The 24,559-nt window shown below is 33.9% G+C and overlaps 2 protein-coding genes across 2 annotated transcripts in view; both read right to left on the bottom strand.

Moving 5' to 3' along the window:
* Positions 1–306, bottom strand: part of LOC110035779 (mediator of RNA polymerase II transcription subunit 33B-like) — a 944-nt gene extending 638 nt beyond the window's left edge. Inside the window, exon 1 of the mRNA XM_020740103.1 lies at positions 73–306. Coding sequence (XP_020595762.1) covers positions 73–306 — 234 coding nt within the window. The remainder of the gene's footprint in view (positions 1–72) is intronic.
* An 846-nt stretch (positions 307–1,152) lies between these two features.
* On the bottom strand, positions 1,153–23,348 carry LOC110029317 (mediator of RNA polymerase II transcription subunit 33A-like; the record flags this gene model as incomplete). The annotated part of the gene is given in 11 exon segments (XM_020731558.1): positions 1,153–1,359; positions 1,784–2,444; positions 2,546–2,707; positions 2,856–2,970; positions 3,397–3,607; positions 3,698–4,052; positions 4,142–4,233; positions 6,680–6,984; positions 17,367–17,708; positions 19,389–19,499; positions 22,968–23,348. Coding segments are annotated over 11 exon segments (2,854 nt in total), but the record flags the coding sequence as incomplete, so codon positions are not given.
* Between the last annotated feature and the right edge of the window lie 1,211 nt (positions 23,349–24,559).

Here is a 24,559-nt window from a genome sequence, read left to right as displayed (position 1 = left end):
GGGGAGGCCTGGTGTGGCGGTGAAGCAGCTGCGAAGCAGCTGGACGATGGCGTCGTTGTTGTGATGAAAGACGGTTCGAGAGGCGGAGAAGATGAGGAAGTCGCTCCAGCGCTTGACTTTTTGAGTCCACAAGGCTGCCACGATGGGCATGCTTGGCCATGGGCAGCTTGCGGCGAGGTTCTCTAGAGCTGGTCCGGCGAGGTTAAGGAACCGTTCGGATGCTTTATCAAGCTTGTATGTTATGGTGAGGCTCACAAAAGCTGCCAGAGGTAACGGAAGTGTTGCTTGGGAGATTCCCCCTGCCATATAAAAGCATTATACTTATAAAAACCAAATAGTAGAATTGATTTACTTCGTCTTCCAGATTTTTGTTTGAATGGAAGTCGCCAAAAATGAATATTTCTCACTTCATTGTAACAGAACTACAAAATCTGGCCTTCAAGTTTTAATTTTTATCCAGAATGCACATCACTCTCTAGTTCTGAATGAAACAGTTTGGTTGGAAGCACACCGAGAGAGAGAGAGAGAGAGAGAGAGAGAGAGAGAGAGAGAGAGAGAGAGAGAGAGAGAGAGAGAGAGAGAGAGAGAGAGAGAGAGAGAGAGAGAGAGAGAGAGAGAGAGAGAGAGAGAGAGAGAGAGAGAGAGAGAGAGAGAGAGAGAGAGAGAGAGAGAGAGAGAGAGAGAGAGAGAGAGAGAGAGAGAGAGAGAGATGGGGCGCAAGGAAACTTAAGCTGGCAACATATTTGATGTTGGGGCATTTACATATATACCATCCAATTGTCATGTTTCAATTTGAAATTAAGGCTTTATTTGGGTTTTAGGCAAACTGAAGGAAAAGAAACAAAATCGAAAAGAATTAACGTCAGCAATTGCTCTCAGATTTTAAACCTTGATTTTTCATTTCCTTTTACACAAATTCCCAGCATCCAAACGCAACCTATGCTCTGAAAGAAAGATCATTGGAAATGTGACTCGGATATAAGGAATCCAAGAACTCATGGAATTTTCATGAATTTACCTTGTGTTTTTCTAATTTACACTCATTTAAGTTTGTATTAGTATGTCTCATGGGATTATATGAGATTCAAATACCATAAACTCAATAAATTTGTTGAAAAATGCAACAAATAGTGAATAGCATCATGAACATACCAGCAACAAGGCTAGGAACATCAACACCAGTAGTAGCAACAATTTTCCTTATAAGTTCTTCCACTGTCGAGAGGTTCGCAGCAGGACTGGGCCAATCAGTACCATTCATGAAAGCAGGTTTCCAGACTCCACGAGTTACTTCAGCAGAAAAATAGCTTACTATTGCCGCTAGTGATGCAGGCAGGAAATCAGCCAAGTCCTTAAGGCCTAAATTTGAGTAATAGTTTGATAAGCAATCATCAGATTTGTATATATTGAACATTATTCTAGTAATAATATTGAACCTAAAAGAAAGACCAGACTTTTAACATTGAGTTAGAACTGTATTAATTATGAAGAATAATTTTAGGATCAGAAATTTTAACTTAAAAAAATCAGAGGCTACTGAATTTTTAACCAAGTAAGAGTTCTTAAAAAACAAAGTCCAGCAGCACTGATGAATCTGAAAGCAATGCATATTAAAGGAAAGTAGATTAGAAATTTAATGTATTTAAAAATTTATTATGAATATAGTTAACAAAACATCAAATCCATAGAGAAAACTATTTACGGAGAAGAAAAAAATCATATTTATCATAAATCTGAAGATGTTTGCATTAAAAAGAAAAAAAGAAAAAAAAATCTGATTTACCGGTCGCCAGTTCACGTGGGGAAAGTCTACCATGTGAACAAGCACTCAAAGCAGCATCAACAACAAAAGGAACAGCTTCCATGATGTCCCATGCAGGTAACATTGGTTTAACATAGTAATCCTCACTCCCAGGACCAGAAGAATTGCTTAAGCTGCTTCCAGATGTCCCAGGGCCAACCGACTGGTTATTTCCTTTATTCCTAAACATCATGTTTAAAAGACTGTCCACATTTTGATGAACTGGAGTTCCATGAACCAGACCAGAAAGAGTTGATGCTAAACATGCCTGATGTTGTCTGTACCAAACTTTCAACTTCGGGAAAGAATCAACATAAATAGGTTGCAACAATGGTGAACACGTTGTTGACAATCGATTGTTGCTATCACGTTTTTTGGTCGGATTGCATGAAGAAAGTAGATTGTTGCGCAACAATAAAAGGTATTCTGGAGTCAGCTGTGATCCAACAGGAGCTCCATCACCCATAATGCAATATTCTAGAGGAGGATGGTTGAACTTCCATAATCTCAATAGAAGAATAAATGCATTTGAGAAGACTGAATGAGCAGTAATTTCTTCACTGGATGTCGTCCACGTAATGTTTGGAACACATGCACCAAAAACCTCACATATAGCCATTAATGCCCCTGCAAGCTCTGGAACCTGGAAATGCAACAAACGAGAGGAGGGAAATCTCATATCCAACTAATCACTTTTAGCATGACATAGAATGCTTTGCCAAAGTGGAAAGAGATGTTGCCTACCAAACCATGAAAGGAGAAAATTTGAACACAGTCCACAGATGATATTCCTGTAAGAACAACATTCATCATAGGACCATGACTAATTAAATGACTCTCAGTTCCAGAATAATCAGCAGGGACAGGAGGAGAGAGCAGCTTTACAACAAAGCGGACAGTGTGTTCCTAAGACATTTAAAATAAAGAAAGAGGTAATTATACCAGTGAAACACTACAGAAAAAACTAGCCGCTAACAACATAAATTTTAATAAAAGAAAAAGGACTTAGTAAACCCAGAATTATGTATACACGAAGGAAGGTTTCATCAACTACCTGGATACCCCATCCACGAATAAGAGATGCCGAACAAATAATGAAGGCTGCGGATACCTTGTCATCGTTTGATCCGTTAATTGCAACGTCAAAGATCTTCTCAAGCTCTGCTAAACTTCCAAAAATTATAAAAGCTGATTCAGTGGTTTCAATCAGGAAATTTTCCATGAACATTAAAAATTTCATAGGAAAGAAGTTTGCTTGATGAAACAAATTCAAATTATAGTTCAAAGATGATAGAATATTACAGGATGAAAATTATAACCTTCACAATATAATTTTATTGAACTTAATCTACAAGTATCAAAAGAAGAACTTGATTTTAGAATACCAAGTTGTAAAATGAAATGCTGTAAGGGTTCACTCAAAGTTGATATTAGCCAAAAAATAAATAACTAAATAAAAGTACATGATGCATGAAATAATGACGATATACAGCTTACATTCCTACGAACTTTAATATTTAATAAGATATATTAAAGATCTATGGAAAAGGAAACGGGTAGCATACTAAGTTCTAACTACTTATGAACATACACACCTTGAAACAGGACTTCTGGCCAAAGAATTTACAAGTGAAGGTGTTAAGGGAGCTCCTTTCATTAATGTGGACCACCCAGGAACCTGGCCAGGTAACGAATGAGAAATTGGTTTCATTTTTCCACTCACATAACCAGGCCAAAAGTAAGCTGATGTGTCCACTAACTTTCGCAAGATACAGGACTCAATAATCAAGTGCCACAGATTTCCAGCTGCAATTTGGTTCAAGATAAGAATGAAGCATAACCAAATAATTCAATTATTACACTTAAATCTTTCAAAGTTGCTCTAAAATAACTTACAGAAATTAATCGCATTGTCATTTATGTTGGCGCACTCTAAATATCCACTTCCAATCGGCAGGCCTGACAAAAACATCATTGCTTTTGCAGCAGCCTGATTGGCAGCAGAGACAACTAATGGCGGAGGAACCAACAGGCTTTCATAATCACCGAGAATCTGCAAACAGGAGACTAAATCTTGACGACATTTTCCACTTGCTGCTTTGGCTTTCCATTGGTTAGTTTGTTCCACTTCATCAACTAATTCAGCTTCTTCTTCCTTGATAATATCAGCAATTGCTAGAGTTGTGATCGAAATCAAAATGCACAAACGGGCCTCAAGCCGAGGTACCGGGCCCTCATGAGGATCTCTTTCCTATTAAAACACAAAGAAGTATCATTTTCCTCAGTCTCTCAGCTCATAATTATCAGACTCAGAAGAATTTTGAAGCAAGAACAACTTACTCTTTGTACAAGTCGAAGAGAGGCAATCCATAGACCTAAGAAGGCATCATGCCAGGTTGTTCCATTAACAGCTTTAAGGGTCTTCACCAAGCCTGTATTAAGCTATTTAGTAAGCCAACAGATTAGAAAGCGTATCCCTAGGTTGAAAACAATCCAATTCAAGCTAATCCAAGCCGAGAGCTCAAAATCATAAATCATATAATCATGACAAACGGTTCTAGTAATGTTTCAGTAACGTACTTCTTTCTGAAAGCTCTTTTACACCTTTCAATAGAAATGTATCTTATAAATATATATTTACTTTCTGTAGAAATGCATCCATATATCAGTGTTACACTTGGCATGGATGGAGAAGAAAGTATGATCTATCTTAATCTATTAGTGAAATAATCAAAAAGGAAAATAAAATAAATTAAGATGAGAAAATAGTGTAGATAGATAAGAAATAGGGTTCATGGGGAAAAAAAAAACATTTTTTTTAATTTAAATGAAAATAGACGCAATAGAGAGAAAAGGATTCATGTAGCCAACCCAACTTAGTGGGATAAAGGCTTGTTGTTATAGTTTTTGTATTATTATCTTGAAGCTGCAGGAGGGGAGCCTTGGGATAAATGACCAACCTAGTGTAAGATAAAAAAAAAAAAAGTGATGGCAGTGAGTACCAACAGCCTATGCGGTGCTAAAACGGTTGTAAGTTTAGGATTTGGGTTATGGAAACCATGCATGCAGAGGGGTTAGAGTAGAGGGCACAGATTATCAGAGCTTTTGATGAGTGAGCTAGAAGTTATGAAGCGACTTTCAGCTATGCATAATAAGAGAGCAGAGAAGAGGGGGGTTGAAAACTTCTTAATGTTTTGCTTAGGGTTTGTGGAGAGGAGGCCAATGACAGGGAGGGTTAATGGTAGGCGTGTGGGAACGTGGCTGACAGTTTAGATAGGCTCTAAGTCAATCCTTAGTAACTATCTCATATGTTTGCAAGCATGTATGTATGCATAGATATGATTGTTTGATACGATTACTCGTACACCACAAAGATAAGAAATCATTTATCTCACTATCAAGATCTTTGATTAGGATATAAATTTGTAAGCTTGATGAATGATTAAATCATTATGAAACTAAGTTAATTTTACAATCATGCTACTTTTTATAGTGAAGTTTAAGATGAACAGTCTTGATTTGCTAGTTCAATGTTGTATGATTGAAAAATAAGTCAAAAGAAAATCGTATCGGAAGGCGTCTTCCTTCATATAAAAACTAATCTATGCATACAAGCATGTGCGCATGCATTTATATGAACACATGACTACTATACTTCTATATGGAAGGGTAACTGGATTATATGTTACATTTGCTAATTTCTAACAATTCAAATACAGCTCAAATTCCTATTGTGCTTCTTTATTTGCAACACAAAATGAAGTTGAGCATAAATTTTCCTAAACTACCACAAAATTTTGGTAGAAAATCATAGGTAGCATTCAAAGGAAATGAAGAAAAGAATGATCAGACGTAAATCAGCGCAAAAAGTTGAGATAAGGCTAATTACGGGGATGAATGTGTTAGAGGCAGTGCTCACACATGAAGCATGTAATATCATCACCCTTTTATGTGGTCTAAATATTGACATAAACGATGTCGATTCATTATGTATGCTTAAATCACATAAAACTTTATAAGCATGTATCATAAAATGTTTTGAATAATATTCATGCATTCTTATTCCAAATTAAACTTGACAGCAGCGGCAGTTTTGGTTGAGGGCACAATAATGCCCATTTCTTCAATTTCAATCTATCAATCTTAAGTTCATAAAAAAAAAAAGGATTTTCAATCTATCAATCTTAAGTTCATAAAAAAAAAAGGATTTAAGCTTGGTACCAAAAGTTTTTTGTTGTTATACACACAAATCAATTATCTTGAAATAAAAGTTCCTTCATCAGAAACCAATTACGTAACCATTGTATGGGTGATGTTTTTATTACATATAGAATATAAAAAACTGTTCCCACAGCACCCACACCCCATAAGTATCACTGTAAATGAAAAATAATGAATGATAGTTCATAAAGCTTAAACAAAATCGATGCTCATGATGATTATATAAAAGCAGCAATGCCCAATCAGGCTTATGATGTTTAAATTGTGACTTGTTAGTTTTGAACTGTGCTAAGCAAAAAATTAGTATTTCTGCTCAACTATTAACCTTTGAGCTCAATTCTCAGCATAAATAACCCGGTTTTTGCCATCAGCGCTAAAGATGTTAGGAAGTGGAATAAGAAATCATTCATGATGGTTGAACATAAAGAATGAGAAAAGTCAAAATAGTCCCTGATTTTTTGCATGGCGCCATTTCAGTCCAAGAGTTTATAAAAGCTACGATTTAGTCCCAAAATTTTTTAATATGGGTTGAAATAGTCACGAGCCTATTTTGACACTTTAATCAAGAAAAAAGTGACTTTTCATACTGTGGATTGTTGCGTGTGGGAAGAAAGAGAGAGGGAGAGAACAGAGGTTCACATTCCAAAATGTTCATACCACTAATAATTTCGATGGCATTGGTCGCTGCAACTGAACCATCTATGCAATCCTCAAGATAAAGATCTATGGGAATCCAAAAGGAAGAATGAGTTGCGCCATGACAGTGACCACCTGAAGACACCATACACACAGGAACAGTAACTGCACAAAACCCAGCATGTTTTCCCGATATGCAAGATCTACCAAATCCGTCAAATAGCAACTGCAGCAGCTTCTCTCGTAGTGCTGATGAATTTTGCAATGTTGATGAATTTGTGCAAAGCAAGTGTAATCGCTGACTAAAAGATCCCCAGTGGGTGGGCCTAAGAGTTGGCACAGGAAATAGTAGAGAATTATACTTCATGTTCACGTACTAGAAGTTACAGGCATAGGTTAAGTATAATAGATGACAAAATAAAAGAATAAACAGCAGTACTGCAAGATACTAATAACAGTTTAAAATCATTAACTAGCAATTCATTTAAAAACAAATACTTGGTGAAACATTTACCGGTATATATGTGATTGAAACTGCAGTAGAGTACAAATTTAGCTTGAAATTAATTTCAGGGTAGTAGAAAGCACTTAGACACTCGTAGTCTAGGAATAAGAAAGGGAGCATCCGTAGTGTTGGAAAGTGCCAATCAGTATACTAGATTTGGAAGGAATTTATTTCCATCCCTCATAATAGATTTCACAAACTGTGCTTCCTTTTATTAGATATTTCCCTTTTTTCTTCCTCTTTGGTGGGACTCTATTTTAATCTCTTTCATTATATATATATATATATATATATTGTAAGGTATAATGCATTTAGATGCGCAAAAAATAAAAATATTTTCCCAGATTTCTGCATGGTATCAAAGCCGCCAACCTAATTAGTTCGAACGACTGCTTCATCTCCCTCACAATCTTCTTTCTTAGAAGTTACCTCAAGATCTGAGCCTATATCTTCAATCCCTAGCTCTCATCACAAGCCATAAACTGCAATGCCATAATTTTATTCAATGTTCACAATCCATTTTTATGTACATCTCTGATAGAGGGAAGGATGAACATCTCACAAGTAAAATCTCTGCTTCAAAAGTGACAGATTCCAAATATCGGGCATAGAAAACTGACGACAATATGATCATGTCATGGTTAAAAAATTCCATGATCATGATGGTTGGGGAAAACTTCCTGCTCTATAAGATATCCCATGAGATATTGAAAATTGTATGTGAAACATACTCGGACAGTAAAAATTACTCATTAATTATTTAAGATTGACCAAACTACATGATATATGACAAGGATAATTGAGTGTTACTTACTGTTTCAGCACCCTCATACACAGTTGGCTGTAATTGGACATGTATGAGGTTTACCATTGAAAATGTCCTGATTATTTTGTCTTGTATAGAAAGATTACTAAACAAAAAGAGACCATCATATTCCTCATTGGCCTCATAAAGACCATGATGAAGTCAAGGGGAGAATTAAATTCATCGCTACCATTCTGGAGGCCTTTACAAAAAAGGGAGAAGAGCATAAAGAAGTTGATCACAACAGTCAATCACACCACATCATAAGTTGAATGATCAGTCTTGCATATTGAAAATTTATCTCATAATAACAAGCCCAGGAAAGGATGGTCATGATGCAACCGTTGTAAGAAACTTGGTCGCGTGAAAAAAAGTATTGGAAACCACACGACAAACTTGTAGATTAGAAGCCAAATGAAAGATTTGATAGGGATAAACGTGCAAATGATGTCATTACCAACAACAATTCAAAATTCAACCATTTCACTAGATAGCAAATTGAGGTATTGTAGAGAATGTTTAGTTCTAGTTTTAGACAAGCATCACAATCCTCTGTCGAACAACCTATTAATTTGTTAGCACACCGAGATACCATACCCTATGCTTTTAGAATCCAAAGCAATAAATTAAAAGCTTAAATAGTTTACTCCGGAGCCTCATATCATATGTTGAGAAATATCAACGTCTTCAAAAATTACAACCAATGAACAAGTCACTTTACAGTTCAAATAACTGATGGTTCATTCTCACCAATAGCAGGAACTGAATCAGTCAAATTGATAAAAGATCTTCATCTCTACTTTGCTTATAATATTTCAAAACTAAACTGCCACATACTCTCAATCAACAAACTTGCGATCTAAAATGTGCGACTAAATTTTATTACAATTGTTGTGATTTTCAAGTTTTAGACTTGGGAAAGAAGATTGACAAGAATGAGATGTGTGGTGATCAATATTTGCCCAACAAAAATACTTTCATCGGTAGGCAAGGTCATCCGTCAAGTGTATCTCTGAGTCTAGTTTAAATTTTGTCAATGTAGTTTTAGTTGAAAGTCAAGCCAAGTTGAGTCATTGTTAATTTTATACACATGACATTTATCACTAAAAAACTCAATCTTTATCAATATAAAATTTAACAACTTGCAAAGCATACTAGATATGTATACTCTCAACAACAATATAATCTTTCACATCCATGTTTTGTAATTCACAATAATACCTAAGAACCCTCACAAGAAAATAATATAAATGAGACATGATGGTTTGTATCATTCATTGATGATCACATATTAATAACATGGACATTTCATATGAAAGAAAAAAAATAAAACAAACATCATAGTTCAATCATTTCATTTCATGATCCTCACTCAATTACAAAACAGAACTAATTCTTAAAATGGATAATGCTACAGAATATTTTAATTCCATCCATAGAACTTATCTTTTCAAGCATAATATTATTCATATAAATTCTTGTGTGGATACTCTTCAACAAAATGAGGTTGTTGAAAAGAAAACAAACATCACATTTCAATCATTTCATTTCATGATCCTCACTCAATTATAAAACAAAACTAATTCTTAAAACGGATAATGCTACAAAATATTTTAATTCCACCCATAGAACTTATCTTTTCAAGCATAATATTATTCATATAAATTCTTGTGTGGATACTCTTCAACAATATGAGGTTGTTGAAAAGAAAAATAGATAATTATTTGAGATGACCAATGTCATTATGTTCTTTAATCATGTGCCTAAATATTTTTTAGGGGAAGTCTTTTTCACAACCACGTATCATATCAATAGGAGGCCAAATCGAATCCTAAGATTTCAAATTTCCCGTAATTTCTCATGAAATTCTACCCACATCAATTCTCTTTCTCTTGACTTATAATTGGAGATTTTTTTTTATTTACCTTTGTTCACATTTGTCAACAACAACGCACCAAACTTGATCCCAAGTCTCTCACAGGTGCATCTTCCTCGGTTACCCAACAAAAAAAGTAAATATGTTACTCTCTGATCACTAGGAAAATATACAACTCTATGGATGTTGTCTTCTTTAAAAATCAATCTAATATAATTTGAGATAAAGTTTCTCATAAAAATTAGAGTAAACACATATTTTATTACAAGAACATCAAACATTCAACGCGAATACAAATATAAGCACACCTACAATTCGAGAGGTTAAAAATCTCTCCCAAATTATATACCAAAGATTCACAACAATAATCGCATGCATCCCAATCTCCAAACCTATTAGGGTCTATTTATACTAAACAAAAATAAATAATAAAAGACTTTAGATACACAAAAAAGAAAATTATCACCAACGTAACAATACTCCCCTTCCAAAAAGACACATTGTCTTCAAGGTGGGAAAAACCATTGTTGGAGAAAATCGCAATGTTCCCACGGTCCGTCGTCATCCAAAAATCCTTTCTATTTAGTTAGAAATTTGTAGGGATTTTCAAGAATTTGAAATGTCATCTTGTGCAAACTTTCAGCTGTATCCTAACAGTTGGTGTCACGACTTTCAATCAATCTTTAGAGAATATCGCAACCCCAAATAACTTATCCCGTAACTTATCGATCACCAAAATTTATGTCAACTCCAAATCATGTATCTCTTCCATCTCTGTTAAATTTAATCATGTTGGCTTCCGTTTGTTCATGTTGTTTGAATGTCGTGCTATTTATTCCAAGTGTTTTCGCTTGAGTCCGCTCATGATTCCTTGGCCCGATACCACAACTCCCAATCCACCTAAAGCTGAAACATTGCCTTGATGTCGCTTGAATTCTTTTTGTTTCCGCTGCTCGAGTCCCTTCCCGTCATTGTCTTTCGACTTGCAGCCGGTGTGGGCGATTTTGCATGAAACATCATGATGTTCTTCATCATTTCTTTCGAGGTTGTGAATCTCTGCTGCAACCGCCCCTCCCCGGTCAAAAAACGTTCATATATTTCAATTTTGATGTGGCTCACCTCTCCCTTTAACTTCTCCTCCAAAGCATTCACTTCTTAGTTGTCATTGCTCCCCAAAAAACTTTCAATCATAATGGCAATTTTTTGTAAAATGAAATCCCGTCGTCACTTCCGAGCCAGCTCTTGTCGAGACTGTGCTGCAAGTCACTGATCCCAGATCATGTCAATCATGTTATTGCTTCCCAAGTAGCTCCAATCATGACTGTATCACGAGATTTAGTCACGAAGGATCCTATAGACATAATCCCACCTTAGGCTTCCCAGATGTCTCAAATCAAGATTGTCGAGAGATTAGGACATGCTCAACTTTGTACACTGCGATCCCGTCGTTGGTCCTGCACTCCCGTAGCTGGACACACATGCTGCGATCTTGCCGCTTGAGTCCCCACTAGCTCCAACCCATGATTGTATAGAGATTTTGTATGCCACAATACGCGATCCTGCTAGCTCCAAATTGTGATTTGTACACCACAATCCTTGCGTTGGAATCCCAATGAGCTCCAAATCGCGCTTGTATCATGATGGCAAATTGAATAGGGTCGTTTTGTACGCGGCAATCCCTCCATTGATTTTTTTTTAGAGAAAACTCGGGCTATAGGATCACGATTAGGGCACTTTGATATTCTTTTCTTTGCATTCCAAAACCAGATCCTATGATACCACTTGACACGATTCAAGTCAGATTTTCCCATATAAATTAGGGCAAACACATATTTTATTGCAAGGACATCAAACATTCAACACGAATATAAAGATAAGCACATACAATTCAAGAGGTAGAAGATCTCTCCCAAATCCTACGATTCAAGAAGAGGGAAATCTCTTAAAAATCCTAAACCTAAGACTCAAAACAATAATCTCATGCATCCCTATTCTTAAACATATTAGGATCTATTTATACTAAACAATAATAAATAATAAAAGATGAAATTGCCCTTAGGTCTGGAATAACCCAATCTTATTTTCTCAAATTTAAAATTTAGGTGGAGAACTTGAGAGAATAAAAGATTTGAAATTTTTTCCAAGAAATTCAGACCATTTTTCCTTCAATTGAATTAAATCATGTCACCCAACCAACACCATTTAAAGAATCAGTCACAATTGTCTCCACTTTACCTCAGCATGACAGTAATGATTAGGAATTTCGTGTCTACAAGAGAAAAAAAGACCACTAAGCATTTAGAGGACTCTATGCAAACCTAGGACTGCCAAGGTCCACAACCAAATCCTCTTGCATCTGATAATCATAATGGCAAGGATTCCTCAACTCAAGACTATCTTACACTGATGGTTCATGATTTTAATCAACCAATTACACCTAGAAAATGAATCTGAAGTTGCACTTGTCATCCAATTGAAAGATATGTAGTTTATGGGAAGTTGTTGCCATCTTATAGGACATTTATGACAAACCTTAATAATGTGCAGGTTTCCAACTCTATTCAAGAGGTTCTAAAGGTTTCGGCATGAAAATAGACAATTGAGGAAAAAAATTGAGCTCTATAAAATAATTTTGGCTATCAAAAGCTTCACGCAATCAAATGGGATTGGCTATCAAAAATTCTTTCCACCAGTTGCCAAACTTGACACTATTTGGATTCTACTCTCTCTTGCAACAATAACAAATTGGTCTTTGTACTAACTTGATGTCAAAATGCATTCTTGAATGGCGACCTTGATGAATAAGGACACATACCACACCTTCGGGCTTTAAAAATAGGTCGAACATGTTGGTTTGTAAGTTTAAGAAGTTCTTATATGGCTTGAATCAATCACCTCATACTTGATTTGACATATTTACCAAAATAGTAATTACAGACCAATATCATCAATGTGAAGCTAAACACACTATTTTTTAAAAACAATCCTAAAGGCAAAATTGATTTTCTCATAGTACATTTGGATGATATTATCTTGACATGTGATGATTCAGATAAAATTACCAGACTAAAAAGGATGCTTGCAACATAATTTTAGATCAAGGATCTCGAGAATTTCTAATATTTTCTGGGAATGGAGGTGGCTCGGTCTAAGAATAGAATTGTCATATCCTAAAGGAAGTATATCTTAGACTTTTCAAGTAAAACTGACATGCTTGAGTGTAATAAGTCTGCCGACACACCCATGAATTCCAACAAACAACTAAACAATAGTGAAGAACGAAGATTGATTGACAAAGGAAGATATCAAAGACTTGTGGGCAAACTACTCCGCCTATCACACATAAGACTTGATATTGTATACTCAGCCAGTATAGTAAGTCAGCATATGAATAATTCAAATGAGAATCATGTGAAAGTGGTGAAGAAAATCATGAAAAACATAAAGATGACTCTTGGATATGGTTGACTCTTAAAAAGATCTAAAACCGTGAAATTTATACACAGATGATAGCTGAACAGGAGAGGTGTCTGATAGAAAATCAATCACTAGATATTGTTCATACATCTGGAACAATCTCGTCACATGGAGAAACAAAAGACAAGTTCTTGTCTTCAGAGTAGTGCAGAATTTGAATAACGTGCCCTTGCACTAGAAATATGTGAGGGAATGTGGATTCAAAGACTACTAAAAGAACATAAGGTTGAGATGAAAAACAGAATTAAGATGTTCAGTGATAGTCAAGAAATTCTTAATATAACTAAAAATTTTGTGTATCATGACACAACAAAACACATCGAGATTGACAGATATTTCATCTCAGAAAGATTAACAATATAATTATTCAGCTACTATACGATTTCAAATTACTGATATTCTCACCAAAATACTATTAAGAATTAACCATGATGAATTGAAGACCAACCTTGAACTATTCAATATAAACAACCCAACTTGAGAGAGAGTACTGAAAATTGTCAATCCCCATACTTGATTAGAAAGAAATTTATTTCCTTCCCTCATAATATATTTTACTAATTGTGCTTCCTTCTATTAGATATTTCTTATTTTTATGTTTTTTTCTATTTAGTGAAATTCCTATTTTATTTCTTTTCATTATTATATTTATGTTGTAAGGTATAATGCACTGAGGTGAGCAATAAATAAAAATCATTTCCCAAAGTTTTCACATTTATAAATGATGTTTTGAGATTACAGTTTTTTTTAATATCCCAAATGCAAGTGCTTCTTAACTCCACACAATATTTTAATTGAACTTCTTCGAAAAATCCTGATTTCAAACAAATTAGTGCACATCGAACCCTGTTATCAAGAACAAGAAGTAAGAAAACCATTATTTCTTTTACTTGCTCACAATATTGGCGGCACATTTTCTTAAATATAGGTGCTGTTGTAATGCTCATTAGCTCTTCGGAATGCCATCAAATAAAAAATGCATAAGCAGCCAGGCATAAAAGTCCGAGATTACAGAAATAAAACAGGGGCATTTACATACATACCACCAAATTCCTAAGTATTTACTTATCTAACACATAAACTTCACTTTTTACATTAATACCACCCAAATCTTTCACATCACAAAAACATATCACCATTTTAACTTTTAAAAAGTGAAATATACTTTTTCATGCATAGGTAAGATGGCATGCATGTAAAAATTGAAGTTTAGGTGTTAGAAATGTAAATGCATAAAAATTGAGTGGTATGCATGTAAAATTTTATGTACTGGTTGTGCAATTAAAAAGAGTACTTCTATTTGTCTACACGTATGAAAATAAAGCATTAAATAATTTCATACATGAATACATCTCTATCATGCTCAGGTACAGCTCATCGCAAGTGCCGATCAAGCACAAAACATGTGAATGAAGAACTTGGAATACAATTGAGGAAAACAATGCTATATGTACCATTGGCAAGACAGTAGGATTCTTTTACTATGTTGAACATTTGCATAGAAAAATTGGCACATGGTTGGCAAATGTTCACATAATCAATATATGAATATATACGCAATATTAAGTTTCAATCTTTATAACAGCAGAAAATGACACGAAAGAAATTTCCATCAAGTTTGATTATACTTTCTTCCAGAAGTTTCACAAGCATGAGCACTACTGAGAATTTATTGCTCTGCCTCTTGCAGAAAAATTCCTTTAGCAAAAATGAATTTATGATTTCTATGAAGTAAAAATATCTCAATATTTGTCCAAAAGGACCTCCGTAGAAGGAGCTTCCATGCATTTAAAACCGTCAACAATACGGTAGTATATGAAATGGTTGAAGAGCTTTAGCGACTAGATATCAAGTTTTCCTGAGCACCGTGAAGAGGCACAACTCATTCATTTGCTTCTTTTTGGTATTTTTCTGTTGGACGGATTCTTTGTAAGAAAAAAAAAGACCTAAACCGGATGACACATACATGACCTTCTGCCTAAAATAATTTCAGATAGCTTTTAGCCCTTCTTGACTCTTCAATATTTCTCTTCCTATTATTTTGAGCCTTGAATCAATGTGTTCGGCCTTATTGACACCTCAGTCTAGTTGCTAAATTGGTACAAAATCAAGTTAGGAGTTTACCAATAAGCCAACTGAAAAATAGTTGAACAGTGCTCGGATTTTGGCACCTAATTTAGTCAAAAGGTCTTCAGTTTAAGGAAAAAGTTATGATCTACTTGCGTTTTTTTTATAGTGAGACTCCAAAATAGATAAAATACTCTATTTAGAGTATGGATTAGCGGTCGCAGAACTATAGCTACTACAGTACCGCAGTCCAGCCCTTCCCTCCCCTCTCCTTTCTTATTCCATCTGCTTTCCTACTTCAATCAAATTCCAATTCCTTCATATTCTAGTGCTTTCCTTTTCTATCCCCTTTCCTATTCCTATTTTTTCCAATTCTAATTCCTCCCTATTCTTTGCCTACCTTTTCTACCAACTTTCACTTCTATCCTAAGTTCAAATTCTTTTATAATCCTTTTGTGTTACGATCCTTTATATTATGATGTGTTAGCCTTGGGCGAGCAGGTTGATGATTTCTGATTATGAAGTGTTAGTCCATCGAAGTCTGTGGACCACTTGAGTAGTTTCGTGTATTTTCCATCAATCTTCATGTATTTTTTTGAATTATTCTTGTGTAATTCTCTTCCTTATGGAGTTGTACCATCACATGACTTCCATCAAACAATCCAACTTTCCAATCTGCTACTAGCTTTAGATTTTCAAATGCTTTTCTAATTAATTCCATCTTGAGTGTCCCATTTGCAATTTACCCACCAAAATGAACTTGCAAAATTCAGCTAAATGAAACACCTCATTATCAGTAATGAGGAGAGCTGGTTCGCCTCCTTTTCTACAGGCTGTTTTAATAAAGGAGCAGTCACCTTTGCCATCATATGTGTCATGGTAACATTGAGGGAAAACAGGTTATCAACAACGCCACTTGCAATGCCTCAACTACTTGCTACCACATCAGCAAAAGAAATATTTTTGGACCCTTTTAGGTTGTCAGCAAGAGGGGAGAGGGGCTGGTTCAATGCTGCCATAAAGGTCAGCTCCAATGGAACAGCAACTAATGTAACAGTGCCACAACCCAAAATTTTGAAGTATTAAAAAACCAACCAAACCGGTACACTCAAAAATGCATGGTGATTTAAGGGCCTAGGTTAGTTCAGATCTAAATGTTAGAATACAATGTTGGTAGCCATCAAAAAAAGTTCCACGCATACCAACAAATTTGTCCTAATTGTCATACTTTTTTCCAAGTCATGATGTTGACAAAATCACCTAATATAGTATATATGGTATATTTTTTTATTATTTATGCTTAAGTGTTGTACTTGGTTCTTTCATGTGATTTAGTGCCGTAATGTAGCTCGGTATTTATAAGGATTTAATTAGATTCTTTAAGAAAAATTGTAATTGTGCATTCTCATATTTCTATTAAAATAGATAAAAATAACTTTTGTAAAAGGCAGTGTTATGCTTCTTTTAAGTTCCATTTACAACACGCTTTGCTCTTTAAAGTAAAAGACCATACACCAATTTGCATGTAGCCCTTCGCTCTTTGAGCATAGACAATGGTAAGCATACTTATTAACATTTATTAAGAATAATTGGATTTCTTCAAAGAAAGAAACACAACTTCCCATACCACTTGACACTTCAAACATTGCTACTTCTATAATGAAATAAGCAATTTTGTTATTTCTGCAGTCCGCTTGCACAGTAAATAAAAAATATTCAGAAAGTTTGATTGTTGTAATACATCCTTGATAGTAGGCTAATAAACAAACAAATTTCATATCTAGCCACTTTGAAGACTTTTGTTGAATATACAGTTCTGATTACTATGAATAGTCTCTGCACCAAAAAGTAGATTTAAAAACAACAATATCTGAAAATTAAATAGCAAAAGGATAGAATAATAGTTAATCAAGGAAACATGACGATGCAAGTTATAAAAAAAAAAATAAACAAGCATACTCATATATAAATATCTTACATGTTTTCACGTGCCAATGAAAGAAGCTTGGAAATTTCTTTATGCTGTAAGAACTGTAAGATCAATTCAACGTTCTTGACACTATTTATTTTTTGCAGCTTTTCACCATGTCCATTCCTTTGAGAGTAGACTTCACCATTTATATCCATATCCTCTGCTTTGATGGGCCATCTAAACTTTGTCTCTGGTGTTAGTTCCAACAACCCTTCATCGTCTAATGTTGCATTTAATAACTGCCATACTATGTAAAAGATAAACTCAACCACCAGAAGCCCTGGTTCAGATGCTTGAACCCCGAATTTTTCAGAAAGGTGAAGAAAATCATCTATGAACACCATGATCCTGCATAAACGGATGGGTTTACTTCTCAAATTGCCTTAGGATAACTTTTAATTCCTACAGGCAAATGAAAACCAAATAAACTACCAAAAAAATAAAAACATTATCACTCCATATAACATGGGAAATGAAAAACAAGACTGTTTGCTAACACTAAGAGATAACATAATTCCAACATAAACCAAGATAATAGCAAACAGTGATGATTAGTTCACAAAAAAAGTGAGAGTTCTTGCTCATAGAAAATTGCAAAAAAAAATAAATAAATAAATAAATCTATCTAATTGCTATCCTACACAATATAGAAGTTACCTTATATTGCTTTTAAAGTTTGTCAAAAGAAATACACTCATCCGATCATAGAAATCTCAAAGAGCTAAATAAAGAAATAATCCACAAGAAAAAAACATATTTTAAAATAAAATGAGAGATTAGACATTAGTTATCTTATATTGCTTTTAAAGTTCATGTCAAGGAAATACACAGCCATTCTATTATAGGAATCTCAGATATTTTAACAAAGAAACAATCAACAAGAGAGAACATATAGTAGTTAGAATAAAGTAGTGGCCTCATTATTTAAGAAAGAGCTTTTAAATTAAAAGCTAAAAACAAAGTCGGTTCACATATATTAACTTTTTCCTAAAAATATCATTCAACTTTTTCCTCAAAATATCATTCCATATCCCATATTTCTCTCGTTCTTCTGTTTCCATCGAAGAGCACTCGCATTTATAAAGAAAGCTATATGGTGTTGTTGTTTCATAACAACTAAATCCAGAATCTTCATTATTTTCTAATATGTAAAGTATAATGGAGGAATCTGTCATCATAAACAGCAAGATTTTATACAAGTAACAACATTGCCATTCATGTTCCATTCTCATGAGGTATGATAGATCGATACTTTATCATTCCAATACGTTTGACTTTCATAGAAAACAAAAGTTGAGTGAATTACTAGCCAAACTTATAAGCATAAATGCATAAGCATGGACCAATTATATAATCGGAAATTTGTACATAACCCCATATTGTCTGACCTTTCGATGAAAAGAAAAGGGTCAGTTAGAAACATTTGCAAACAAGGACAAAAGCTTATCCTTTTCTTAAAGCATTGGCACTACTAGAATCCATCTTCAAACACGGTAGCAATACTAGAATTGACAATGAAGCCTATTATAATGTCATGTTAAGATTTCACAACAAATCATAATAGTATGCCAGAGTTTATAATGAATCCTAGTAGTACAGCTAAGGTCAAGAAACCTGGGCATAAATTCAAGAATATTTTGCATTCGTGTTTACAAAATTAGATTATTATCCTTGATCGCAAAGTTTTGAAATTGTTTTTTTTTTTTTTTAAGAAACCAAAATACAGGAAGTTCTAATCAAATAACACTCAACTGCTTACTGCATTCATCATAAGTATCTCCTATAGCTGAGAAAATAATATATATATATAGATGAAAAACCTAACTTGGAGAAAAAGGAAACAAATTAAGTTAGAATGACAAAGAGCTACAAGGTAACTTCTTGCCCGCATGGTGTCCCTTTATAGGCTAATCATGCAGGTTTTATAATATAATCAATTAACTGAAAAAGTGGCCAGTTAGAAACCTATCATGTCAAACTTAACATCCAGCAAGAAAAAACAATAGTATAATTACACTTGATCCTCACTTTTTGAAATTTGATACTTGAACTTGAGATGCATATGAAAATGCATATCTCCACAAGATTTCCAAGTAAAGCCTATATGCCCCTGGTCTTGAATGCCGACTTGGGATTACCCTGTACAAATAAGAATGGAACCACATGAAACATCATAAAAAATGGTTATAACAGAAGCAATCAGATTAGAATAGAAGATCTCATGATTTGTCTCGTACTTATTCCAGAATGAGAGAATGAATCAACAATGCCAATCATCGCATGAACATTGCATATCTGAGGCAAAGCCAGTTAACACAGAATTATCCATTCTAGTATAAGATGGTCCCCTTAAAGAACACACAACAAAAGACTATCCGATTATATTGAGCTTAACGATAATAGTTATCAGACAAGAGAACATCATAACATTCTTTTGATGCTAAAATATAAAATGACCAAAGGTGTGAGCTCCTACATCAAAACAAATAAAAGTACATAGTTTTGCAAAAAGAAAATAAAAGTCTACCATGCGAGGTCCAGGCTTCAAAAAACAACTAATTTGTCCTGAACTCAAGAAAATGCTCCTAAAACTAGAGGTGTACCGTGGTGGCGGCATAACTTAACATGCCCAACCAATTTAAATATGGTCATTGCATTCCAATTTCTATCATTTTAGATAACAAATTTTGGAATGATTGTTTGATCATGTCAAAACTATCAAGAAAATAAATAAGATTATTACGAGTTGTTGATTTTGATGAGAAGTCATCCTTCGGTTATGTTTATAATAACATGAAAAGAATAAGAAAAATAATAAATTACATGCTTAGAATAATAAAGAGACTCTACAAATCATATACCAGAATTATTAAAAAAAAATGAGATGAACTTTGTCAAGTTATCCACTCAGCTTCATATTTTTTTGAATCCACGTTTTCAATATGATCAAAAAATTATTACCAAAAACCTGAAGTGATACAAGAATTAGTTGAACTTATCGGTAATACAGGTAGATGTAGTAAGTCCAAATTTGTAATGACTGAAGTTAGATTTATCAAAATAGTTAAGTTCTGAAAAACTAATGGCTCTCGCCATATCAAAAGAAATGCAACTTGATAAGTGCTTCAAGCTTTCAACAATATATATATATATATGTAATATCTTCTTGAAATTAATCAAAATTTGATAATATGCAGATGAATGTTGAAAATATTTGACTCTAGTGCTACAAATTTATAAAAATAGGTTATTCACATTCTTTGTCAAACTTCTTCATCTGGATGAAAAATAATTGAGATATTTTTGAATAAATTAATATAAAAAAAATCTAAAGCAATAAAAACTAAATGATTTGATGTATGTTATATACAATCTTAATTAGAGGAATATGTATACTCTCTTGATAGACTATTTTATATGTTAATATGTTATTTTTTAAAAGTATAATGATAATTTATAATCTAAAAAATTTATTTATTTTATGTTGCAAGTTAAAAAAAATTACGATCCATTAGACTACACAAGTGTAGAAAGACTTTTGAATAAATGATCATAAACATGCACTTGAACTTGAATATGATATTAGAAAATAAAATTTATAGAGATAATTTTAATCTCATTTCTAAAGAACTGAAAAGGCAAACAATCTGTAAGTTGTGAATTCTACATAAATTGAATGCAAGGTGAAAAAATAACTTATTTTATAAATTTCATACGCAGATGTAGATGAATGTATTGATAATATAAATGAAATAGTTAAATGTGACAATTTAGATGCACTTGAGGAGGCAAAGTTTGAGAGGCAGCTGATGGCGAGGGAGTTTTTAGATATGAAACATTTAAGAATGAGCATTAAATTTGCATTTTTTAAAATATTTCATTTTTACATGTTTATTGTCTAATACTTTATATTTTTGAAAGATAACTATTGAGTATTAAATTCATCAATCAATAGTTTAATTATGAGGGTTTATCACATTTTTTTGGCTATTGAAGAAGTCTATTATATCTTGAAATATATTTGTGCAATCGAATATTTTGTATTACTTATATATCTTATCTAGGGGATTACTTGTATATCTTATCCAAGTGATACTATTTGCTCTTATCATCAATTCTTTCTCAAAGAACCAATTTCTTAAAGGAAGCAAATGGAATAATTCAAAAAATCAAGAATGTTTAAAAAAAATGTTAATCATTTAAATAATAAAGTGTCTAATTTATATTTCTTAATGTATTTTTTAAAAGTACAAATATCACATTATTATAAAATCATTTATTTAATATCTAAATAAATTTATTATTTATTACGTCATTCAATTCAATCCTCGATTCAAACGTTTGAACCTTAAACCTCCATCTATGTCGATTTAGTATTCGGTTTGATTTTCGAAACCTTTGCAGAATCATGAGTACAAATTCTTAAGCCAAATTGTAGTGAGTTCAAAAAAGCGCAGGCGAACAAATATCGACTAGCAAGCATGATCACAAGTAATTGCAATGATCGAGTGAACTGTAGCGAGGCGCAGTTGGCCAAAGAAGTTCATATGAGCATGCAAAGTTCAGGTAAAGAATTACAAAGTGGCTAGATTCAGAGTGTAACTTTTCATAGTATCTTCACAAAGTGGCTAGATTCAGAGTGTAACTTTTCGTAGGATCTTCACATAAAGATAAAGATGAAAGCTTTGAGAGGTAGCCCTGATACCATGACAAAAAGTTATAAAAAATCTACATCTTTATTTGAATGAACCTAATGCAAGTACAAACATGCCTATGTAAAGGCAAAATAAAAGGCAATAAGTATAGAACAATAAGGGAGATTGTCTGCCATAATGAGGATACATTATAATGATCAATATTATACCTTCTAAATAATTATTAAGCGAATTAGATAATGTTAATATAGTAATAAATCAATCCTAACAACAGTAGCTCTCACAATAATGTATCCTGTGCAAAAAAAATAAGGGGAAATTTACATAATTAGCAAACAACTCTTATGTATATAAGTATCTCACATGTAAACTTTCAAATTTACATATATAACAATCTGGCATATGCATGAAAATGTGTATTTTACTTTTAAACATAGTTAATAGTGCCTTTTGTTATGTGATAGTAAAGATTTAAGTGTTATTTGTGTAAATATGAAGGTTTAGAAGTGAGATATGTAAATACATGAGAATTGTGTGCTACGTATGCAAATGCCACAAAACACTCGTGGAGATGGCACAACCCTTTTTCGGAAGCATCAATTGCTCAATCAAATTCCTACTAGTTAACTATTCAACAGCAAGCATGCTCTCTCAGGCCATATCAATATCCAAGCAGATCTTCATTTTCGCCAATAATTTCAATCTATTTAATGCCATCAAACGGGCCGTGCAAAGACGATCAAATTCTAAAATACTCCAGGGAAACTATAAATTACTCCAGGGAAACTATAAAATACTCCAAGGAAACAAGATTTCCCCAAACAAAGATGAAATTCCCCTGAATTCTTGACTCCATTACTTTCCAATTCTATGATGTTTGAATCCAAACCGCGATCACCGGAAAAACTCAAAAATCACAAATCGATTGAGAGCGGAAAAGCGAGAGAAAGACCTAGAAGAGAGAAGAGCGAGGAGAACCATAGGAGGGACGAGGCCAGCTGCAAGTGCCTTCTCGATGTATTTCCAGACGAGGGGGACGTCGTTGGCCCAGCACAAGTGAGAGACCAACACCTGAGCAAGCTCCGGCGACGGCGAAGCAACACCCCCCCCCCCCGCCGATAGCTGCACTGCCCAGGCCACCGCATCCGTTTCCTTCTCCTGCGCGGCCTTCGTGAACTCCATCACCGCCGTCCACTGCACCGCCTTCTCGTCCAGCATTATCTCCTCCGCCGGCGATCGTCGCATGGCGTCAAAGGATATGGAAAAGCAATCCCAACCGCTCCTACTGGTTTTGGATGATTGGCGTGAAACGTAAACGGAAACGATTTCGATTTTTTTAAGGGGCATTTGCATACATACCACCCAATTCATATGTTTTTACATCTCAAACATTTTTATTTTTATTTTTTTATCCTTATGCATTAAATTTTGAAATACATAATTTTTATGTATAGATAAGATTATATATTTAAATGCTAAAACGTAAATACATAGGAATTGAGGGGTATGTATGTAATCTTCCTCCCTCTTTTTTTTCTTTAATTTTGATAAGGACCTGATAGATAAGGATTGGAGATGATGCGTTAGGTAAGAATAAAATGGATTTTTGCTATTATTGATTTAGGGTTTAATAGAACATTGTTTTCAATGAGACCAATAGAATTCAACATTCAATGACATATAATTGCAACTTAATATCATTTTGTGCTAACATGAGTTGTAAGAATATTACATATGAAATAAAAGCTGTGTGCAGTGTGGAGATACCACTTATATGAGTTTTAAAACTCATCATTTGTAATTGGATACGGCATCATAGAAATAGTATATCATCCCGAGAGGTGAAAAAAACTACTTTATGATGTATTTGATCGTGAAGTGATTGTTTCATAAAAACTACTTTATGATGTATTTGATCGTGAAGTGATTGTTTCATAAAAACTACTTTATGATGTATTTGATCGTGAAGTGATTGTTTCATTATTATGTGTGGCTGCATACTAAAAGTTTTTTTCTCTGTCATATCATAATGATTTCTATTTTTATTTTGGAATCAGATATCTCTAAAGAGGAGAGCCTCTTTAGCTATTTACATCTTAGGAATGGATATTTCCTAAGAAGACTCGATTAAAACAGTGGCTGATGTTTTTTTTTTGTGGAGTACAATAATAGATTTTAATGGTGTTTATTGGACATCGAAAAGGAAATGACTCAAAATTGGAACGGTTCTTGTCGGAAGCACGAGGATGAGGAGTAGGGAGTGCAAGATATATGGAACCCGGTTATTATCCTAATCTATCATATGATTGGACTTTATATATTAGAATATTTGGAGTTATGTTCGACATAACATGTCATCAAAAAACCTAAAAGAGATTAGTTAAGAGACAAAGTCAACGAGATCACGTCGGAATCTCAACTAATGTGAATTGTATCGATAAAATAAATGCAAACATAATCTAAAAGTTCGGGACTTATGGCATGGCTGAAAAAAGGAAGTTTTTATAATGGGTTCTTTTGACTTTTTTGGATTCATAATATCAT

Source organism: Phalaenopsis equestris, unplaced genomic scaffold, assembly GCF_001263595.1.
Source record: "Phalaenopsis equestris unplaced genomic scaffold, ASM126359v1 Scaffold000002, whole genome shotgun sequence".
Taxonomy (NCBI): Eukaryota; Viridiplantae; Streptophyta; class Magnoliopsida; order Asparagales; family Orchidaceae; genus Phalaenopsis; species Phalaenopsis equestris.
The sequence above is the reverse complement of the archived record's forward strand: the minus strand, read 5'-3'. Positions and strand labels throughout refer to the sequence as shown.